General features: G+C 34.9%; 2 protein-coding genes across 2 annotated transcripts in view; both read right to left on the bottom strand.

The window, feature by feature from the left end:
• Positions 1-4,146: 4,146 nt before the first annotated feature.
• The window catches only part of LOC144967991 (3-oxoacyl-[acyl-carrier-protein] reductase FabG-like), a 20,485-nt gene continuing 1,603 nt past the window's right edge, over positions 4,147-23,028 (bottom strand). Inside the window, exons 2-9 of the mRNA XM_078905841.1 lie at positions 22,373-22,439; positions 21,402-21,535; positions 20,636-20,728; positions 18,717-18,802; positions 16,509-16,602; positions 14,703-14,809; positions 5,139-5,202; positions 4,147-4,334 (exon numbers count right to left, since the gene is read on the bottom strand). Coding sequence (XP_078761967.1) covers positions 4,176-4,334; positions 5,139-5,202; positions 14,703-14,809; positions 16,509-16,602; positions 18,717-18,802; positions 20,636-20,728; positions 21,402-21,535; positions 22,373-22,415 — 780 coding nt within the window. The 5' untranslated portion in view covers positions 22,416-22,439 and the 3' untranslated portion in view covers positions 4,147-4,175. The remainder of the gene's footprint in view (positions 4,335-5,138; positions 5,203-14,702; positions 14,810-16,508; positions 16,603-18,716; positions 18,803-20,635; positions 20,729-21,401; positions 21,536-22,372; positions 22,440-23,028) is intronic.
• Positions 8,053-9,946, bottom strand: LOC144967990 (uncharacterized). Its single transcript, XM_078905840.1, has 2 exons — positions 9,877-9,946; positions 8,053-9,218 (listed from the first exon to the last, which is right to left on the bottom strand). Exon 2 carries the CDS (start codon positions 9,198-9,200, stop codon positions 8,190-8,192), a length of 1,011 nt encoding a protein of 336 aa, XP_078761966.1. The 5' UTR covers positions 9,201-9,218; positions 9,877-9,946; the 3' UTR covers positions 8,053-8,189.

Below are 23,028 nucleotides of genomic sequence, written 5' to 3'. Positions count from 1 at the left end.
TGTCAAAACGGGGTGCGAGGGCAATAAGTCTCAGCGCTTTGAATTTCTCTCAGGCAGAGAGTAGTAGAAATTTCATCCAAATACTCGAATTTTCTCAGCCCGTTGTGGACGCAGCATCTTTTTCATAATTTTCAAACATATATAGATACAAAGGCCAATTTTTCCTCTACAAGACGCAATTATTTTTGTTTACATCATTAAATGGTAAGTTTGTGTTTTGCTCTTTTGAATAATCAGAGTTTTTTATGAAATAAATATTAAAATAATAAGTTTAAAAAATATTTAAAAATTCAAAATATCAAACCAACACTTTTTACCATCAAGTGTGAGGGATCAGAGAAAAGTAGATAAAATTATCTTTCATATGATATATATACTTTATTATTTTTGTTATCAACAAAGAGGAGAATATTTCATGATATTTTAGAAACCCAATAATAAAACTAGATAGTGATGATAAGAGACATTTATTTAATTTGATTTCATTGAATTTAAGCAGAAATTTTAGATATTTCTTAAATTTACTTATTTATGTTCTGTTCAGGTCATGGAGAGACACACTGAAGACGGTCATCACACCAGTAAAAATGAAATATGTCGAATTTGTTGTGAAAGAGTACAGAGCCGTGCTGAGAGGATTAAAAGACTCTAGACGTTATCAACAATTGACTATAAATATAAATGAGAAATTCTGACATATTTCAATATTTCAATTTGCGAGAAATGTATCTTGCTGATACATAATTTAAAGAAATGCGATGCAGGTATTGATACCTTTGGTTCAGTGAGAAAACTCTGAACAAGAAACAATACTTAATGAGGTGAATATGATCCTAATCTTTCACCAGTGATGTGCTATATGCAGTCTATATGGCACCCAAATTAAAAGAGGTGCAGGTCAAGTACATAAAAAGAGTAATGAGCATGGATATCTCAAAAATAAGGTTATGATAATTCTTAGTACTCTTTAAGATTTTCTTAGTAGTTTTGATTGTCTTTAAATGAATGTCCTTTTATAACAATTTTTAATGGAATTCTTATCATTCGTTGATTCTGGAATAAATATAAGTTAATCACATTTGACTATGTTTCTGGTTTATTAAAAAAAATTGTATTGAGACAATGCTGTGATTGGATTTCAGTTTTACCTTACTCAAAATCCTTACTTTCACGTACAGGTGAACTGATATCTCAAAAACGCCTCAATCTACTGGTATAAAATTTATATGTCTACATTCTACAGATATTCAACATCATTTCGATTACTTTTGTTTTAAAATCTAAAGTGTTGAACATTTTAAAATAATCTCTTTAAAAATTTTAATTCACTTAAATTTATGCATCAATTTCATGGGTTATCCCTCTTGCTTTTTAACAACATCATTATTATGATTAAATAATCAATGAAAACTCTGTTAATAAGCTGTTTGGTAGTATAAAAATATTTTTGCTACACTTAATAACGGCATTACTACATTAGTTTGAAATTCAGAAAAAATCAATCAAAACGGCGAAAAAATTGTCTCCCTCTCTCAGTGTAAAGCTATGACTCATCATCACTAGACTGGCTAGATTTACCTGGCGAACTAAACTGAAAGCGATAAACGCCAGTGTGCGAAGGGTTGATGCTCAAACTTGCAAAAATCATAAGGTGCAAAAAGACCTTGAAGTTGTTATCTTAGATCTTAGGGGAAAGGCAATTCCACGTCGCGCTGGGAGACGCCACGAGCTAAGTAAGGAAATTGAAGAATGTGGTCCCTCAGGGGTCGGTACTTGCGCCAATGTTGTTTAACGTTCACATTAGCGATATGCCCAACACTTCCTCCCTGAGGCTGGGATACGCGGACGACTGGGCACTCATTACTCAGAGTAAAGTGTGGGCCCGTCTCGAGAGCATACTCAGCGAGGACGTCACCAGACTCAAATCTAACTTCAAGTGGTACCTGAAGATGAACACTTCAAAAACTGTGGCCACTGCATTTCACCTATGCAGTGCTTGGCACACCCGCAAACTGAATGTCCTAGTCGGGGACCAGCCACTCCCATATGAGCCGCATCCAAAATATTTAGGGGTGACGTTGGATCGCAGCCTTACCTATCGGGTGCATCTCGAAGGGATTGCCCGGAAGATTAGAGAAGCGGAATAGTCTTCTGAGGAAGCTGGCGGGATCGACTTGGGGCGCTAGCCAAGCGCTCCTGAGAACGTTCGCCTTGGCACTATGCTATTCCACCGTGGAGTATTGCGCTCCAGTGTGGGGTAGAAGCAGAAACGTTGAGAAGGTGGATGTAAAACTTCGCAAGTCGATGCACATAGTGTCAGGAACGCTAGCAACAATCCTAGAGAATGGGGCCCGATAATGGCAGCGATCCAGCCCCCCGATTACGGGAAACTGGCTGAGTAAGATCAAAGAGAGAGGGAATGGGGATACCCCTCTCATGTGCATAATAATAATAATAATAATACTAATAATGCTGAAAACTTATATAGCGCTATAACTCCGAGACATCAGACTCTAAGCGCTTAAATTACAAATTACTTTGGCTGAAACATACTCATTCACACACACAAGCACACACACACACACACAACACAACACACAACACAAACCAAACCTATCTTGCTTCTCATACCATCTAAATCGAAACAAATATGTTTTAAGCGAACGTTTAAAAATAGACAAAGATTCTTTTTCATGAATGCTCTGCGGTAAGGCGTTCCAAATAGAGGGTCCGAAATGAGAAAAGGATCTCATTCCGGCATTTTTCCGAATTCGAGGGACAACTAGTTTTGTGGAATCACTGGCCGAACGTAAGGGGCGGGGTTTTGAATATCTTTCAATTAGTTCTGAAAGGTAGGAAAGGGCAGTACCTTCAAGACAACGATACACTAAAACACAAGCTTTGAATTTAATAATGGACAGTGCCCCGTTTCGAACCGAAATAACTCCCGGCAACCCTTGTACGCAGAATCCCTGACTACGGACAGAGCTGCACATACGAGATGGAGGTCGGTTTGGACGAATTCAATCCCTCGTGGGGGCGGGGACCTACACTCCTCTAAGCTTGGTGAGAAGTTGCCTGGCTTTGATACCAGTAAGAGGAGACATTGGGTGGCTGCGAATCGGCTTCGGTCGAGGAGCTGCCTAACGACAAGTGCGTTTCATCGGTGGGGTCTTACTACCTGTCCAATATGTCTACGCTGTGGGCAAGAACCAGAGACGGCAGAGCATTTCGTCGAAAGGTGTGTTGTGACGATGCTACCCGGCGGGTTCGCGACGGTGCACGAATGCGGACCGGACTTTGCTGATTGGGTCGATCGTCATAACATAGTAGTGTGAACCATAAGAGGCTGCTGCTGCTGCCTTATGTTACGAAGCGTGATTTGAGATCACATGATTCAATATTGTCATAAGTAGTACTGAAAAAAAATCTTAAAGAGTTTTGTGATAGATCCTTTTCTAAATTTGGAATTCCCGTTCCCAGTCCATTAAGACATTTCTTTTCACCAAATACTTGCTTTTGTGAGTTGTACCTTGTGTGACTTATAACTGCATTGATAAAATAGTATTGTATGAGTTGTGATTAAATTAGTTAAAACATGACCATTTGTGGGCAAGAGAGAAGGAAATAAAATTACAACAACTTTAAAAAAAATATCGAAAATCTTTTGCCCATTCACATAAACAGTGATTTTTAAAAATGAATACTTATTTGCATGGGTTGATGCTTTTTAATTTGTGTAGAAAAAGAAACTAAAAAGTTTTATCAGAAAGTAATCATATACAGTGGAGTCTGCAGAAAGTCAACAGCTCTTGTTGGAGTTGGTCTCAAATTTTATGTTCTTTAAGTGTATTCCATTGCTAATGGATGAAGTTAACCTTGCTTAAAGACAACCAATCTTTCTGGTCCTGTGGTGTTGGCTTTATCAGTATTGCACTGTAATCATAATGATATGATTATCATGGTTTCCCTGATTGCTAACAACAGAGCTATCATGACATATCAATTCGTTGTGTTAGTGTTCGGTTTGCATGCAAAAATATGGATTATTATAAGGTATGAGAAAAATAAAAGGCCTTCATAACGAGACGAAATAAGAAAATCTTGCTAATCAATCCCAAATAAATAATTCTGCAACATAGTGAATTAATTTTGGAATCTGATTTATTCTATATTTATCTTGGGCACATGGCGTGTCTTCCTCCATCGATAGGTAAGGATGCTCCTGTTATGAAAGACGCATCCTCACTGGCCAGGAAGGCTATGGTCTTAGCAACCTCTTCAACGTCTCCTGGTCGCCCTAAAGCATGGGTTTGTTTGCACCTCTCAAGAAACTGAAATAATTACAATGACTGATGTAATAAAAAAGAAAATGCAGTTTCATGACAGCAACAATAATCAAATTTTGTAACTAGTCCTGAAAATTGTTGAACAACAGTATTGAAATTTGAATATGAAATTCTGAAGCTGTGAAAGCCCTGCATAGGAATCATGATTAAACCATATTTCAAACACATATAGACGATGACACACTGTTTATGACTATTAATGTTGTGATATAATCTTATTTTTATAGCCCCTATATGTTTATGTTAAACGATCACAACGCATAATTAAAACTTATACAATTTTAATGTATCTATTTATGTCCCTGTTTTTAACTAGATATGCGACACATTTTTCATTGCATTTTTATTATATATTATTAAACATGGAGAGGTCAGTCGTCTTTTGGTAAATTAATTATTCATAAAGAGAGACCTTATATGGTATGATTTGTTAATGATATATAATGATTGGTGGTATTGGACAGGAAAAATCAACTTTAGTAAAAAAAACATTCAGAAGTCTGTGAAAACAGGAATGTTAAGAAATGTGAGTCCTTGGAAAAGGCTCTTTACTCACATTCTCTCTCCGTACTCAGGTGTAAAATGAGTCCCTGGTCATTAATAGCGTTGTCTCTGTCTGAAAATTTGACTCTACAATATAAATTAAAATCAAGAGTTGGTATCCTTATCATCGAAAATATAATGTTATGAATATTTTTCCACTGCACTTGTTAAAAAATAAATTACTTTCATACTGGATGGACAATCGCAGTTATCCCAGCGAGATCTATCAATGTAATCAAAACTTACAGCTGCATACTGTTCGTCATTCATTCCACCTCTCTTGTGAACTTCTGTTTTGATAACTCCTGGGCTGTGTGAGAAAAAAAATAAATTTGATTGAGATATGCAACCCAATCCAACATTTCAATTTTATAGCAATAATAATACAGCAGTCATTGCTTTTCTGCACGTTGCTCGAGGGAGCTGAAAAGCATGCAGGAATCCAGTATGTAAAGGGAGACAATCCTTGGTGACTTTAAGGATGTCAATAAAACATAGATTATCTCCTCTGATATTTGTAATCATTGTTCAAACTCACTCTATCATTAGGTATCCCAAACTAAAATTTCAACTGCAGAAAACTGCTGTTATTTTGAATTGAACAAATACAGATTGTCAAACCATGAACAACAGTCTTTAAATGATTAAAATCGGACAAAAATAAAAAGTTACGAATTTTTTACTTATTTAATAACTTGTAATTTTCGTACACAACAGAACATGCTACCAAACAGAGTTAAAGGTGCATCAAAACAAACAAAATAATAACAAAATTGAATAATTTGCAAGCAATCGCAAGCATGGACATAGAGAATAAGAAAAATACTCAAACAATATTCACTAGTATAATTCAGTTACTATACAGCATCAAAATCAAGAAAAAACATGACCCGCGTGAAAATAATTTCACCGAAATCGCCAGATGTACCATCTTCGGCACTTTGCAGACTCGTCAGTAATCTAAATTAAGGCATGAAACTTATCTGAGCCTTAGAACTGGCACCAGACAGTAAGCCCAATTTTTTTCAGAGAGATAGAGGCAATAATTACTGAGATTTTACGTCTCAAAATTCGAAAAAAGGCCGAAATCGCCAAAGGAAGACATTTTGAGAAATAAACAGTGTTTCCGCTACAAAAAATTTAAATGATGAGATATGGCTATGAAACTTCACATACAAATGATTTGAGGGATGGGGAATCCAAATTTTATGTCCTTTTCACAATAAGAATGACAAAAACAGAGTTATGAGAAGAAATCAAGATTTAAGCTCTCGAAAATCAACAGAAATATATGTCAAAAAGGGGGGAAAAGTCAAAAATTCATACCACGACCTAACACAATAATGGAAGTTAATGCTGCACCTACTGGTGGCGCACAGTCGATCAAATAAAATAAATAAATAAAAACATTAGACAAAAAAGTCAGTACACAAAAGCATACAATATCCAATGCAACCCACGAACATGAAAATTTATACCTATCCATAAGTACATATTTTGAGACACCTCAACAATCAACCTAAAATTCAACGCCCTGCCCTAACACATTTTAGTTTATATAACTAAGGCAACGGTATAAGGACACGCTTTAATGCATATAAATGCACAGACACCGGGCAAACCTATCTTAGCGCTCTTGTTACTCATGATGTTGAGCGTCAGCAAGATGGCTTTCTATTATTTCAACATTTTTAACACGCCTGAGTGTACTTAAACACTTTAATATGTTTTTTACCCGGAAGTTCATATTCATACAGGGAGTCCAATATAATATCTAATAACAGATTATACATATGCGGACTCTGGAAGCTGATCATATCCACATAGCCTATAAATGATAAAGATTAATTTAAACACGGACTATAATATTGCTATTATGGTCTAATAGCCCAACATCAGTATGAGTATAAGGGTTATCATTGGCTCTCCACTATACACATTTTAAATGCATCTATAAAATGTTTAAATAGAAATAGACATTATATTGGACTCCCTTATTGTATGAATACGAACTTCCAGGTAAAAAAAACATATTAAAGTGTTTAAGTACACTCAGACGTGTTAAAAATGTTGAAATAATAGAAAGCCATCTTGCTTGACGCTAAACATGATGAGTAAATAAAACATATGTAATAATCAGAAAAGCTACATGATAGGTACATAATTATGAGAAACAACAATTGTTTAAACAAAGCATGTCACTGATCAAATGTAAAGTGATGGAAATAGATACATAATTTCATTAATCAATATAATGTAAATGTTGCTACTCGAAGCGATAAATAATGTGAAATTGAATGTAAGCTTCAATTTAATTATAAAAACAGATAGAAGAATGGATGTTTCGTGTTTCCCCTTTACCAACAAACGCATTCAACTTAACGGCACTACCACATCATCTATACTGTTTGGTTCATCCTGTTTGTTGACAAAGGAGAAACCTGAAACGTCCATTCTATCTGGTTTTGTAATTAAACTGAAGCTTGAATTTAATCTCATAGTGTTATTCAATCAACATCAGAATCTGAAACCCTTCTTCGTTTGACAGCAGTTGACAAAAAAGATGCTTCTGCTTCATCATCAGTAATCATCCTTAACAAATAAATTTCTCAAAAATAACATCAATCTTTTTGACATAAGAGGGGAATGACCCATAAGGAATTTTACTTTTCATCAACTCCCAGTATGGCCCAGTGTTAGTCAGATTAAACAGTGAAATAGCAGCAACTAAAGAAATTACCCTACTATCCCTCAAATCTGCAACAATACTTTGAAGCTTTAAATTGTCACCTGAAAACAAGAACATGTTTATGATGGTACAAAAGAGCATGAGCATTTTCAAATATATTATTGAAACGATTACTTCTAAAACTGCAAAACTGAGACATAATATTATTAGCTTCAGAATAATTTAGCCATTCTTCCCTTGCCCCATTTTTCTCATCCCCCCGAGGTCCCAATACTTCTGCAGTTAGTCTTATAGCACGTAAGGCTGCACTTTCTTTACCAATACTAGACTGAAAATGATTAAACTTTTGCTGACTGTCCCTCCCAAGTGAACCCCCCACTTTAATTACATCCCTCTCAAATTCTAACACAGCACTCTCAACAGCTTTAGATAGACCAAGCAAAAAATGCACGTTACAATACAAAAAATGTGTACATAGACCGTCTATATTCCTCATCATGCAAAACACTCTTACGCCATTCATGAATTTTTTTATTTAAAAGTTTCATATTTGCCGCTCTATCGGACATAAGTTTCGTTCTTTAATTTTAAATTACAAATTTCTTTCTTTAAAATATTACATTCTGATGAATCGACTTTATAGATGAAAACAATTTTTTGGAAGAGACAGACTTTGATAATCTTCTAACATGGTCAACATTAACAATTGTGGAAGAAAGTGGGATGTGGGACTCTGAAAAAGATTCTGGCAATAAAACAGAAGTGATCAATGCAAGGGTACATTCAGGTTTGGCTGGATTCTGAGTAGAAACAGACATAGAGGGTAGAGGGGTAGAACCAAAAGTGAATGACGATGATGGTAGTGGTGTTGAACATGAATCAGGTGTGGACACATTCCGAGAATTAATATTCGTGGAGAGATGAGGGGTAGAACCAGATACAGTAGAAATGCAGGACGATGGTGGTGGTGGTGGTGAGCTGAGAATCTTAGTAGAAGTAGAAGGTTGACTTGATGATGGTAGTACAGATGAAGGAAATAAAACGGTTGGCTGAGGACTCAGTGCTGGCCAGTTAACAGTAGACGACGGTGGTGGTGAGCTGAGAATCTTAGTAGAAGTAGAAGGTTGACTCGATGATGGTAGTACAGATGAAGGAAATAAAACGGTTGGCTGAGGACTCAGTGCTGGCCAGTCAACAGTAGATGACAGTGGGGGTGGTGGTGGTGCCTGAAGTGCTGCTGGGTCCCTGCTGATATTTTTTATCAGCTTCCCCTTCTTTGTTTCTGCAGCGAGATACATGCCTCGCAACTTCTCTCTCGTGCAAATTACAGGAGAAGACGATATGTCTCCTAGAAATTTATGGAAGTCTCCATAAGTATGTCCATGTTTCAGGAGAAAATTGCCGAGGTCCACAGCAATTTCCTTTGACACAACAGTCTTTTTAAAATTGTTCTTCTCCAATGTCATGTCTACACCAATGGCATTGAGGGCATCACTGATGTGGTGAAGATCCACAGGTGCATTCAAAAACGTTTTATCTTTCCCTTTTGCCGCCTTCACCACCTTCAAAATTTTTCGCCAGATACTATTGACAGGATAACTTGAGTCTGGACTTAACATGGAGAACCATTGTTCCACCTAGAAGGGAAAAAATAACCAGAAAATATTGAAGGGCTTATAACTAATGCATTAGTATATTAGAACAGAAAAAAAAATAGAATCTTATACAAAAAGATAACCCTTGATAATACATCAGAATCCAACAAGTTTAAAAAAAGATAAGGATTAGGTATGAAAAAATTAATATACTTTGCTCGAGAGAGGAACACAGGGATGGTTTAGAATTTAATTGTATTCCATAGCAAACATCTAGTCTTGTCTAACTAGTAAAGACCTTTTCAACTAGTGCTATTATACCAACAGCACATGGCCCATTGCTAATTGCTGACTGTTGCAGGCATGCTTAAATTATATCATAAAAAGAGCCATAAACACGTCTTTTACTTGTCTATGTCACTCAGTCACTTGTAACTACAAACCCAAATAAACTCAACCATACATGTTAACAATAAAATCTACTCGCAACCATCATGAACTTATATGAATCTGAAAGCTCCATAGCGGGACCTTGTGTTTTACAACAACAAAATCAAATCATAAGCTGGTTTAGCCTCACTGTACTGATAATATTAGCGCAGTAAAAAACATCAAAAACAACCAAAATATTTATCAAAAAAATATAATGGTGGCCTGTGACAACGAAAACAGATGTGTCGTATATTCAGAGAAACCTTACCTCAGACACTGTCGTTTTGGCTTCAAAGCGCAGATGATAAAGCTGGACAAACAGGTGTCACTTGCACAGGTCACAGCGTACACAACGACAACAGTTTAGTTGAGACGGGATCCCGTTCCTGACACCTGCTGACCCGGTCACGGTGAGCGGTCAATCACCGAGAGGAATTTACCTAACGGGGATTGCCGGTTCACTCAATTTAACAATGTTTTGTTTTATTGTCTGTTAGACACCCATATTGAATGAGTTGAAATATCACTACTTGGTATAAAAGTTTATATTTTCTACTTTTACTGTGTGTTTTTTATTTTTTCATAGTATTACTAGATTTCTCAATATAAGTTATCAATGAACGGTAACAAATTACACAAAAAATATAGCGGGTGCAACATTTCAAAAATTAGAGAAAAAAAAACGTTGCTATGGATTTGTCTGAATTTTATGTATTATAAAGACAAGATGTAAATACTTCTCCTCACAAAAAACGTATTTTTCCTCAACAAAAATATATCCGCTACGAGCATTCAAACTCGTCAGTGTAGTTTGGGGCTGGTCTTTAACTGCATTGCGTTGATGACAAATCGCATTTTATTCATATCATTGATAATGCCGGATGCTCTTTTTTTTCCAATTTTGCTGTTGTTTGGTGACAGGTCTCTGTGCCTTGTTCTCCAAGAAGTCTAAGTCCAAACTTATATTGAGTGATGTGTGGTATGCACTGGTACTCAAGGAGGTGTTGTTTTGGGATTATTTTGTTTGGAAAATATTTTCTGTATGTATCCGTGTAATGTTTTATTGCACTTTGAATATATTGGATCGTGTCTGCTTTGATCGATTTTGTGTGTGAAATAAAGTTGTGCACATGACTATAGGCCTTGTTTATATTGTCGAAAATTAATCCAATACTGCATGCGTCGTCAATGATGAGTGGGTCGTGGGTACAGTTCTTTGTTTGTTGGATAATTGTAAGTGTAGACTTTTTCTTGTAAGTATTTGTGGCAGTGGTTGCCAATGAATGATCTGCTGTGGTAAGCCTGTTGTGTAATGCGGTATTCTGTCCAATTCAGAGGCAATAAGACCATCCCTGAGGGTCAGTGGCTCGTGCATGAGATTTGAAAGTCTCTCCTGCGTTTTGGAGTTTGTTGTTATATTCTACTCTGTCGATATCAAACATGCAAGTGCAACCCGTTTCAAGGTTGATTTATTTATTATTAGCGTCTTGGCAATGAGAAAATACAAAGAAGCTAATGAGTCGTGTGATCAATGTGCTTTATAATGTGTACTTTTTACACATAAATTATGAGTGTGTTCCTTGCTTGTCCAATGCCGTGTCAGTCCCATAGACTAAAAGAATGTTATTAGAATAATTTGAACATTTAAATGGTTTCTTGCGGGCACGTTTCTATTTCTGTGTTAAACAAAGCATACCACGACATGTCCTACATAATGAATTCACTGCTTGGTTATGACTTGCAATTGTGTGGTCCATGCTGTAAGAGAAAATTCAAAATTGACTGAGCGATGTAAGCAATGATATAGTGAATTAATGAATAAAATGAGTTTTAAAACACTCTGTATTACTTCTCATATCCATGCATACATAACAGCGTACATAAAATTTGGAAAAAGAAAAACCAAATACTTCACCCAATTTGGTGAAAGAAAGGGGGGGGGGGGGGGGCAGGAAAATTCTAACAAGCAGTTGAGCTAAGTTGAGGCCCAACACACAATGTCATTTAAAATTAAACATTAGCAAGATAATTCAAATTATGCAATTTAAAAATCAAATTAACTCATCATTGAAAAAAATAAAAAATAAAAATATAATTAACAATAAAACCGCAGCGAAATATTACGTTTCAAGAACAAGGCTAAAGAGGTAATATCATTATTACCTGACCTACCGCGGAAAAATAATCATTACAAAATAATGAAAACTGAAGAGTAAATGAAACTTACCTCATTTCGTAGTAAAACTTGTGCCTTGTGAATCACACCAAAAAAAATTTGAAGTTTATAGCAACGTTTTTTTAGAATCCTGAGGTAATTACAAGTAATTTTATTTAAATGTTATAGAAAAATATGTGAATTTGAATCACGGCTTGTGGAATAAGTACTGGAGATATTGAAATAAAAATTGGACCGATGGAAAGAGGAGGTCTGCGAGAATTCTTTGCATTTGGGTGGAATTGCATCGTCACGAAGATCGTGAGGTTAATTGGTACGGAAATCATCCATTGGTATCACCCAATGCACGTCAAATCTACGTTCTGGGAATTGATATCGGCTGACCGCTGTTGACCCCGGTTACCTGTCGGGTGAGGTTACGTCGGCGCTCGGAACAGCGGGAAACTAAACGGTCAGATTTATAGTGCAGATTAGACGCCGTGAGGTGGGAGTGCAGGTATACGACCTTTCCCCCTTCATCAAAAATGAAGCCCTGAGACGACTCATTTGTTCGTCATCTGAAAATTGAGAATTAAAATGTTCAAACTGATTTGAGATGTGATAATAATAATAAATAGTTTCTATACACCGCCTTACCCCGTATTTCAACAAGCTCAACGCGCTAAATGATTACTCATTACCATCAACACTATCTATCAAAACTCAACTGTCAAATTCAAATAGGCAGGATTCAAGAATTTAATATAAATCTAAAACTGATATTATAACCAAGCAACCATCACCAAGTCAATCCCATAGCATCAAAGTAAAACAAGCCTTGCTACCAAGTAGTCTATACAGTAAAAGGTTAAACGTTAAATTTAAACTGGAGTTTGAGTCACTATATTATAATAGTAATAGTTCCATCAATCATGGCATGGGTGAAACTGGATCTTAAAAAAACGATTGAAAAACAAACAAGTTAGATACCACTCATTGATGACACCTGATGAAGAATGGAGCAATCCTGTTAAGATTATTATTATAAGATCAAACAATGTGCACCAGATTTCGTCCCAATTGTCAATAATTTCTTAATGAATGAGCTTGACTTAATTAATCTAAATTTCAGAAAATTGAGAAACAACTAGACTTAGACGTCGATAGTGTGATACTTTCCATTTCCTAGTACAAGTAGGACTCACAATCACAAGCACAAGTCTAGCAGTCAGGACGGACACTGACACGACCAGTTTCTATTATTTTATTTTTCATCTAGAAGTATCAGTGATAATGATGACACGTTCATTCTTAGCGATCGGTGGGCTCCAATAATAATAATAATAATAATAATAATAATAATAATAATAATAATAATAATAATAATAATAATAATAATAATAATATATAATAGCCTTCATGAATGAACACGAATACAAACATTATCCATTAATTCAGAAAAGTGAGTGGAGCAAACAGTATCATGATAAGATTAAGACAAGATAGAGTAAAGCTTCGATCTACTCAAACACCGATCATAATAAAATAAAAAACAATAAGATTTACTTACCACATAATTCAAGTAAGTCCATGTCCATAATTGAAACACTTTTGACTATTCTAGATGGCTGTTTGGAAACGTTACAATCGGTCTCGGTCACCGGCAGTGTATCAACTCACGCGTCGGACGGTAGGAGAGAAAGAAAGAGAAAGCGGAAACAAAGGCTTTGCTTTTAAAGATGGCGCTATGTGTTGAATCAAGCCAGCATGCTGGATTTTTGATATTATAGCCTTCAAATGCTGCAGATTTTTATGGTGTAATTTTTTCGCCGTTTATTAACCGTTAAGAGAGTCAAATTTTCAGTCAAAAATAGGGCAAATTCAGTTAAATTTTAATAATATTTTTGTTGTGTTTATAAACGAAAAAATTACACCACACGAAAGGGCATTAAAAGGAGATTCTCCCACACTTGATTTCACAGCTGTTGGTCCGTTCAGCTTTTAGCGCGAGCAGATCTTGTGACGAGACCCGAATTTCGGTCGATCGGTACGCAGTTTTCACAGCGAAAATTTGCAATCGGATCTCTTTATGAGGGCGTTTTTGAATAGCTGTTAAAAAGTTCACATAGCTTGAATAGTTTAAATATTTAGCTCATCTTGTAGAGCAGATATTGAAATATAATATTATCCTTTTTTTTATTAAATAAAGTTTAATTCAAGAGAGAGAGAGACAGATATTAACACCACACTTTTTGATCGATCCCGGCAAATTCGCCTGCCACACAGCGGTAGTTTGGGATACCTACTATCATATGGGACGACCAAGGTTTGTTAGAATCTTTTAAAGAGAATTCTATACTATAAATCAAGCAATTTAATTTGTATAGCTCGGTTGGCAAATGGCGAAGATTCACCATGATAGTGCAGGTCCCTGATTATTTATGATGTGTGAAAGTGTCATTGATTTACACTGGTCGTAAAATAAACAAAAAACTGATGGGGAAAAGTAGAAGATTGTAGACAATGAGCGTGCAGTTATGAAGACTTATAAGAAAAGGAGACACGACTGAGTGGTGTGAACTCTCACCAACGGATTATGACACCTTACATGGCCGGGCGAACAATGAAGATTTGCTGTGTGTAAATATGAGTATATTCGGTGAGGTCCCTTTATAATGAGATGTAACTTTAAGTGTGTCTTGTTTCATTCAATATGTCCATTTTGTTCGAGATTTCCGTGTTAGCTTCCAATAGTGTTTGAAATTTTCGTGTTGCCAGTAGGTATAATGAAACTAGAGGGATAAAAATGGGGAATTTACACGTGTCCGAGATTTAAGTGATTTCGAGATTTATGTGCTGCACTGTATACACATTTTGAAGCCATACACTTTTAAATTCAAAAGTGATTACCTTTATAGAAAAAATAGGAAAAAACTTACTTGACACTGTTACACCTGACACCTTTGGATGCCAACTCCAAGGCAACACACCTAGTCATTTGGTCTATACTTGCTTTTGACATACAGTAAGCCAGTACATTGGGAAACTGCAGAACATATAATAAGAAAAAGATTTGATGAGCAATAACGGTATAAATATAAGTTGGTTCAGTAAAAATGGGTAGCGGTCATAGCAAATTAAAAATTAATTAATTATAAATGACTTTTTATATAGTGTAAAAATGGTTAAACCAAAATCCAAACGATTTAGTTAGCATTTTGGTTTAAAGATAAATAGATATAAATAAAATTCCATTTATTCAACCCAAGGGGAAATTTGTCTTTAGGATCTATTCCAAGGGAAGACTGGAATAACCCAGGCGTCTGTCACAGTGCTGTGCCGCAAAGTGAGTTAGAGTGGGGTGACTTGAACAAGGCCGCATAACATGACAGGTAGTCTAACTCAGTACCTTTCGGGTACGAAGCAAAGACCATACCACTGAGTCATGCTGCTCCCCTCTACTAACCATAGAAGGAAAAAAAAAATAATCAAAGGATGGTCTCAGCCATTAAAACTAAAACTGCAGTTGTCAATCATTTCTGAATTGCCTCTCTTACATCAGAAAGTTGTTCGATTACACATTGCCCTAGAACAGTATATTATGTAGTTACACAGAAGAAAAATTATGGAAAGTGAGGAGAATAATCAGTCTTTTGCATTTCTGGACACAATCATATAACAATACATCAACATCTGAATTTGCAGGATATGTAAAATGAGGAGATTTCTAAATGTGACGAGGGCGAGATACTAATGAGATAGATGTTCAAATTGACAACTGGTCTGAAATTTCATGACTTCATCTCAAATTTCATAAAGTACAATGATTCTGTCCTTTTTAAAAAATAATGTATCGTTGTTGTTAAAAACTCAAATTTCAACAAACTCAATGAGTAAAAAGTATAGCTTTGTGGTCTACTTGGCTTGTGGGTTATATGGTAAAAGTTCAAATGCCGCAAAGTTGAGTCCCCGAAAAAAGCTATTATCTCACAATTTTGTCACCATACTCCCATAAGACGAACGGTGAGTTTTGCAAAATTATTATCTTTGTAAGAAAAAAAAAAATTAATAAAAATAGTGTCAGGTGTCATGTCTCGACATAGATGGTCAGTGTTGCTCTTGACTGGGAACACCATGGAAAAGTACATTGAGCACATTTGGTGAGCTTATTTTTGAGCTTTTATATAGTGCAAATCCACTAAATGTGCTCAAAGTCTTTACAAGCAGTCCTTGGCCAACAGAAACACTTTACATGTAGGACGAAACATGACGCCTGCTAGGTGATATTAAAATTTTTTGGACAGAGACAACGCAGTTAACGGCCAGGTACTCATTTTACACCCGAGTACGGTGAGAGAATGTGAGTAAAGAGCCTTTTCCAAGGACTCAACTATACACCAACGAGGCTTGCACCCAGGACCGTTCAAACTGAAAGCGAAAGTTATTCCACTGGACCACATAGCCGCAATAGTGGATATTGCTCTAATCTAAAAGCTCACATTGTAAAAATAAAATACCCCAGCATTGATACCTATTATTATCAGAACTTGCTTTTTTTTTTTTTCACAATTTACACTCATTTAAATCAGAAAATCAAAAAATTCTTCAAAAGTCTTTTATCCAATTCCTCCCTGGGTAATTTACACTGTTATTTTTCATAACGCACATGCTTTGAGACAGCGGTGCATTTTGATTTACCATAAATCTTTAATACAGGAGATGCTAGGAAATATTGGAAAACATACAGATCTCATTCCATTCACACTTGACACATTGACAATATTTCCCTTTGTCTCCACAAGATGTGGTGTGCACAACATGGTAAGTTGATAGATGGACCTGGAGGATAAAAATAAACGAGTGACAAATAGCAGTAGAAGATATCTTACAAAATGAGTAAATAAATAATAATGTGAAGTTGAATGTAAGCTTCAATTTAATTACAAAAACAGATCAAATGAACGTTTCAGGTTTCCTCTTTATCAACAAAACAGGATGAATGAAACACCACAGATGAATGAGATGATGTGGTAGTGGCGTAGTTAAGATCTTAACTTAATTAAATTGAAGCTTACATTCAACTTCACATTATTATTTATTTCTTCGAGCATCGAGCAGCAACATTTACATTACAAAATGAGTAGAAAACCAAAAATCAAAATAACATGTGCTCTCAGTTGTTTCATCTTTCATGTAATTTCTTTCTTTCATTTTTATATGAAAGGTCTACACTTAATGACGAAAAATTATTATGGCATTCTAATATTTTTTAAAAAGTGATTATATTTAAAAAATTGAAAATATCACTACAGAGTAGACAAGCTTCTGGAGAGAACCGAACAATATAAAGCACGCCAAACTAAGATACTACAGTAAAATTACTTTAAAACGAAAGAAGCTAAACCGAAAAATACCATGAACCGCAAAGAATTTAATAAATTGTACGAGTTTCTTCATTATCTTTGTACTAATTCTTACGATGAACCGAAATACTTTTAAGCAGGACTTTCTTTCAACCGAAACAACTTGAGAGCACCCTGAACTCAACTCTTTCAACAATTTTGAATGGAAAACCAAAACCCCAAAAATATTTTTAAAACACACAAGAAAAAAAAAAGAAATTTAAAAAAAAAAAAAAGAAAGAAAAAAACAAAAACAAACAAACCAAAAAAAATAAAAAAATAAATAAATGGTTACCAAGACGGCATTTATTCAACAACTTTATTTAAGGGGAAACAACCCATGATATGATTAAATGAGCAATGAAATAGTACCACCCTTGCAAAACATCGCAAAACGGGAACTTGCTTTAAACCAAAATGTCTTTAAACCGAGATGGTTTAGAAGGTCCCCAAAATTTCGATTTAAAGTAATTCTACTCAAGTTTGTAAAATTGATGGCTTTTTTATCCTTTTGAGTTGGAAAAATGGCAATGTATTACCATTAGGGCTGTTTTTATAATGTCTATCTTACCACTCTCTTAATACTTAGTAGCAGGCAAGCTGGCTTTTCTCAACACATTAAAATTGCCCACCCTATTCTGCTCATGCTTTGCTTATTGTCAACTTAATGAGAAACATTAACAAAATCAGTTAATGATAAAAACTAATGTCATACTACCAATTATGCGCTGATCCCACATATCGTGGTATGAAGGGGTTTACTGTATGTTAAAATGCTATTTTTCAGAATACTCCCTCCCACCAATGTGGTCTATACAAAAGCACAGAACTACTGGCTGACACTTTCTTCTCTCTATTGAGAACAAAGAATATCATTGTTGTATGCAATGATTTCATTGATATTTCTATGTTCATTATGTATCCCATGATTCATCTTTATTTACAATCTGACAAATAGTTTTTGTATGGATCCTCTTAATGAACAAAAATTGCGACACTTATATTTTTTTTATTTATACCCATTAACCCTTTCTCCACCTGATGCCTCTGAAACTTTGCATTACTGAATCAGGAATTATAAATTTTGATATCTATATACTTAGTAAACCATCTTAAAATTTGTAGCCATTACGATATGAACATTTACAAAATTCAAAGGTAAAATAAAAGATAAAATTACAAAAGAAAAAAGCTGAATGATATATGTTTTTCAGAAATGCACGTCTACCTACCTCCCAATCACTGTACCCACTCATCTGTTTCACTTTCACAAACACTCAAATGCTAGTCTTGTTCATATTTTAAATGAGTCTCAAGGTATCATATCATAAGCGAAAGGGATCAAAACCCATTTTATATTCAGTTCAAAACCCATTTTATATGCAAGCCTGTATCAAGCTCAAGACCTATTCAACAATAAGTAAATGTGGCTATTTAAAGCTAAACATAAAATGAAAGCTAAAAAAGAAAAATAATAATAATAATAAAAAATACTGAATCCGGTTACTGCTAGATTGAAACAGTTGAAGCAATTAAAAGAGAAATTATTACCTCACATTCACATTGAAGACTCTGTCAAATGATTCCATTGAAGTATTCTCAATCGAGCCATTTTCAACGATTCCAGCACTGTTGACCTTGGAAATGTAATAAAATCAAAATGAAATTATAAATTGTTCAATACAATGAGAGTGTCTGTGATACAACATGCCAATGAGGATAATGATCAGAGGTACGTGTGGTCAATAGAAGCAAAGTAAGCACTGCTTTCCCAAGGTCTTGAATTGCCTTGCCAAGACAAACTTTTAAATACATTCATTAATCTATCTCTACTTCTCCTATTCCTCCCCCCCAAAAAAGAACAAAACGTGACCAAACCCCCCCCCCCCCCCCCTCCCAAGAAAACACATTGATTAAAGATGAATCCAAAATATTTAATTATATTAGCCTAATAGATGAAGAGATGCAAGTCTTAAAATGCTTCCGTGGCTTCTCCTTCTCACGTTTCAACCTGACTCGGGGATAAAGAAAGATAGTGTGGGGTGAACCTATTTATAGAGACAAGCAAACTGTACTTCTGCTTCTGACGGCCACTAATATACCAGTTTTGATAGCCAGGACCAGAAATGTCATCCACCTGAATGGCAATATGATAGCATTTTGTCAGCATTAGCAAATGTGCTTATGTTTCCAAGAATCTACTAAAAAAGGAAGTTAGAGGGCGCAGTTTGGGCAATATACGTAATTGGTGTTTGTGTATGTGTGTGATAGTATGTTTTCTGAGTGCCGTGTATGTTGTTTTGTGTTTAAGCGTGTCATGAAGTCTTGACTATATTTTTAATGATCGGTTGTGGATGTCTCGTCAATAGCACTGATAGGCAGGCCTAACTTTATGACTTCGATAATAATATGAGACACAAGATATGCTTGTCTGGGAAAAATAGTCACTGCACATGCCTGAGTGTGACAGTGATCTGAAAACAATCTAACTCTAACCCTTCAAAAATCAAGTCAACTTTTCAACTTTGATGAGTTATCAAAATGCAAAAAAAAAAATGAAATCTAACTATAGAAATGGTGATTTAGATTGATCATCATTCACGATAATTGATAAAGCACTTACTTGCTTAAAAATGGGTAAAAAGTTTGACTTCGGTGGTAAAAAATGACAATTTTTGAAAATAAAGAAAAAACGTTAATGAATTTGTGTCTTTCTTAATTGTGAGCCCATTTCGCCATTCTTGGTATCAATGTTATTGCAATGATGAAATGAGACACTTATTTTTTCTGACACTGACACAAAATTATTGTATTGTATCATAAAGTGCTTTGAGCATGTTAAGTGGATATTGCTCTTACATGCTTTAGTTCTTTAAAATGTGTGTTTGAATGTGTGTGTGTGTGTGTGTGTGTGTGTGTGTGTGTGTGTGTGTGTTATTCTTTTTAGGCTTTACTTGACCTGATAATAAAATCTTTTTTCTTCAATGTGTAATAAATTTGATAGTTCCAGGAATAAGATTTTATGGGACTATACCATTCAACTTCATGTAAAATTATCATATTTACAATTGAGCTCTATTCTTAATAGAGCTGGCCACAATGGACAATTAGTCACCATAAGAGTGAAAAAAATATATTTTGTTTCCATGTAAAACGAACAAAATTTTTAATAATTTTGTGTTTATTTCGCCAACAAGAAGTGATTCCTCACTCAGTCCTGAAATGGGTCCCCAAAGGGAAGAGAAAGGGAGGCAGACTTGAAATTTTGAGGTTAGTGGAAGGAAAAGTAAAATGGCATGAGCTGAGGTGGCAAACCCCATATTGGATGCCAGCACTAATAACTCTCTTGGCGCCTTATGTTCCCCGAGGATTGAAGAGGAGTAGGTAAATAAGATTCTCTTTCAATAATGTGACTTTGACAAATTGTATTTCCTTATCATGTCTTTGAAAATAAGAACATTAATCCCTACCAGAATGTTGATCTTGCCGTATTGTTTTAGGGTCTCGGACACCATGCATTCCACATCTTTCTCAACTGTAACATCACCTACAATCAACAGGGGCTGAATATAAATAAATAACAGAAAGATTAACTTGTCTTTAAACTTAATTGTTATATACGAAACATTGTGGTATAATATGACATTTTATATACTGAAAAGTGTACATTGCAATTGTCTTCTTCTAATTCTTTAAAACTTAAAAATCTACTGAGTTGGTGGACAAGTCTATATGTGTCATACATTCCATCATAATTATATACAGGTGACATTCACAAAACAACTGTAGAAAATGTATTGGCAACAAAATGTTCATCACTACATTCAATAAATTCCCTAGAAAGATTATTCCAAATGAACAGTGGTTGAAGGAGGAAATAATCAATGAATGTGCTTCGATCATTGATGTGGCCTCTTGTAATTCTAGTGGTACGTGCAATGCAGTTGGGCATGGTGGCTATTTAATTATGCTCACTGTGACAGAATTAGCAAATAATCGCTAAACATGTATTCTTATGGTTGAATAAATCGCATTAATTTCCTCTTTTCCTGAAACATACAATATAGACGAAATCTTATTCTTTAGACTTTGAATTCCAATTTTCAGCATCTGCTCTACCAAACATTATACCAAATGGTGGTTCACATATATTCTATTGTAACTGGTATTTGAAAATCTGTTAATATATATCTGGTACCAAAAGAATTAAAAAAAAAAACAATTTAAACAGGTCACCTTCTTTCCACTGATCTTTTCGCATTCTTCACCAGTTTTTGATAAATTGTCTTCTCTGCGACCAGTCAATGCAAGTAATGCGCCGAGCTTTGAAAACTGAATAGCTGTGCCCGCTCCAATTCCAGAGCTTGCTCCTGTCAAAATGAAATTAGAAACTAGAAATTAGAAATCAGATTGCAAAATATAACATTACAGCTGGTACAAACCTTTTGAGAGAACCAATCTCTAACATGGATCAGCATTGATTGGAAAAAAATATTTTTAAACAATATTAATTTCAATAACTTTGTGTTATACTATTATGACCATCAACGCTCTCTATTTTGGTATGAAAGAATTACACAACTGACAGTACATAAAAGCATAGTAATGTGATATTGAAGAGAATGTTTGCTCACTAAATGTCCTTCAGTAGAAAAAGAACTGTTCAGGTGAATTTCACCCTGAGTGCCAAGCTTTTGATATAATTGTGCTTGTATGACTGCTTTTAGTTAGGAACTGATTGACACAGAGATAAATAATCCAACAAAATTGTCTTGAGATCACATTTTCCCCATTGATACCATACATGGTTTACCGTTAAAAGTACAGTTTAACCTTTTTGATGGCCAATCAAAAAATCATTTCCATTGGTAACAGGTACAAGATTTATTGGTCAGAAAGCAAATATTTTTCACTGGACCAAAAATTTTTTTTTATAACTAATTATAGGGCACAAAATTGGTTCTTGGACCTCATGTCGCTGGATTACACTACTAAACACTGTTTTAGGGGTAAATTTGTACACATATAAATTTTTTATACCATGGTGGATAGTCCAGTCTTTGGCTGGAAACCTTCCCAACGATAAAGCTATTTTGAATGATTGGGGTTAAATCAGTTGACAACCGATGTGCACTAATCATATGGTCCTGTATTTGTGGTTACTTTTACATTTTTAAAATGAGCATAGAGATAAATAAACATAACACCTGTAATAATAGCGACCTTTCCCTCCAGTGTCTGGGCTGACATTATGGCAATAATTGAGAAAACTCTCTGAAGAAAATAAAAAAGAAAAGTTGTTTAAGAAAGATTAATATATCGCTTTCAGTATTATTGGATCATATATAATCTATAAGGTTGTCGATTCATTCAGATAAGATTATCTACTAGGTAGCAGCCAAAATATTTAACTGTGTATTTCTTACACAAATATATTAAAGATTAAAAGCCATATAAGATTTATTATTTGTGTAAAAAGTTTGAGTCTTGCAGAAAAGTGATCAATGAATAAATTGATTTAAAAAAAGGAATCTTTTAATCCGTGTTTTCAAAGTGTCATGATGTCACTTCATTAACCAGTGCGAAACTAAATTGATCTTCTCTCTTGATGGTAAAAACTGATAACTAGTTTAGATAGCCACATTCATCATCATCAAAAATTCCCTTTCAATATCATTGACATCTCATTAAGCATCTAATCTGTATTTCTCAATTTCCATATAAATATTTGTTTGGAACCATATTATAAACCATACCCTTATAAGAATCCCAATGTTATTCTTCAGTGCTGATGGTGACAAAAAGTGAAAAAGGAGGGAAATTTTGAATGATTTCCTTTAAGTTTTAAGCCTCATTTTTACTG

This window comes from Berghia stephanieae, chromosome 3 (genome assembly GCF_034508935.2).
Source record: "Berghia stephanieae isolate SIO BIC M18660-M18661 chromosome 3, UCSD_Bste_1.3, whole genome shotgun sequence".
Lineage (NCBI taxonomy): Eukaryota > Metazoa > Mollusca > Gastropoda > Nudibranchia > Aeolidiidae > Berghia > Berghia stephanieae.
Note: the sequence above shows the minus strand (reverse complement) of the source record. Positions and strands in the feature narration are given on the sequence as shown.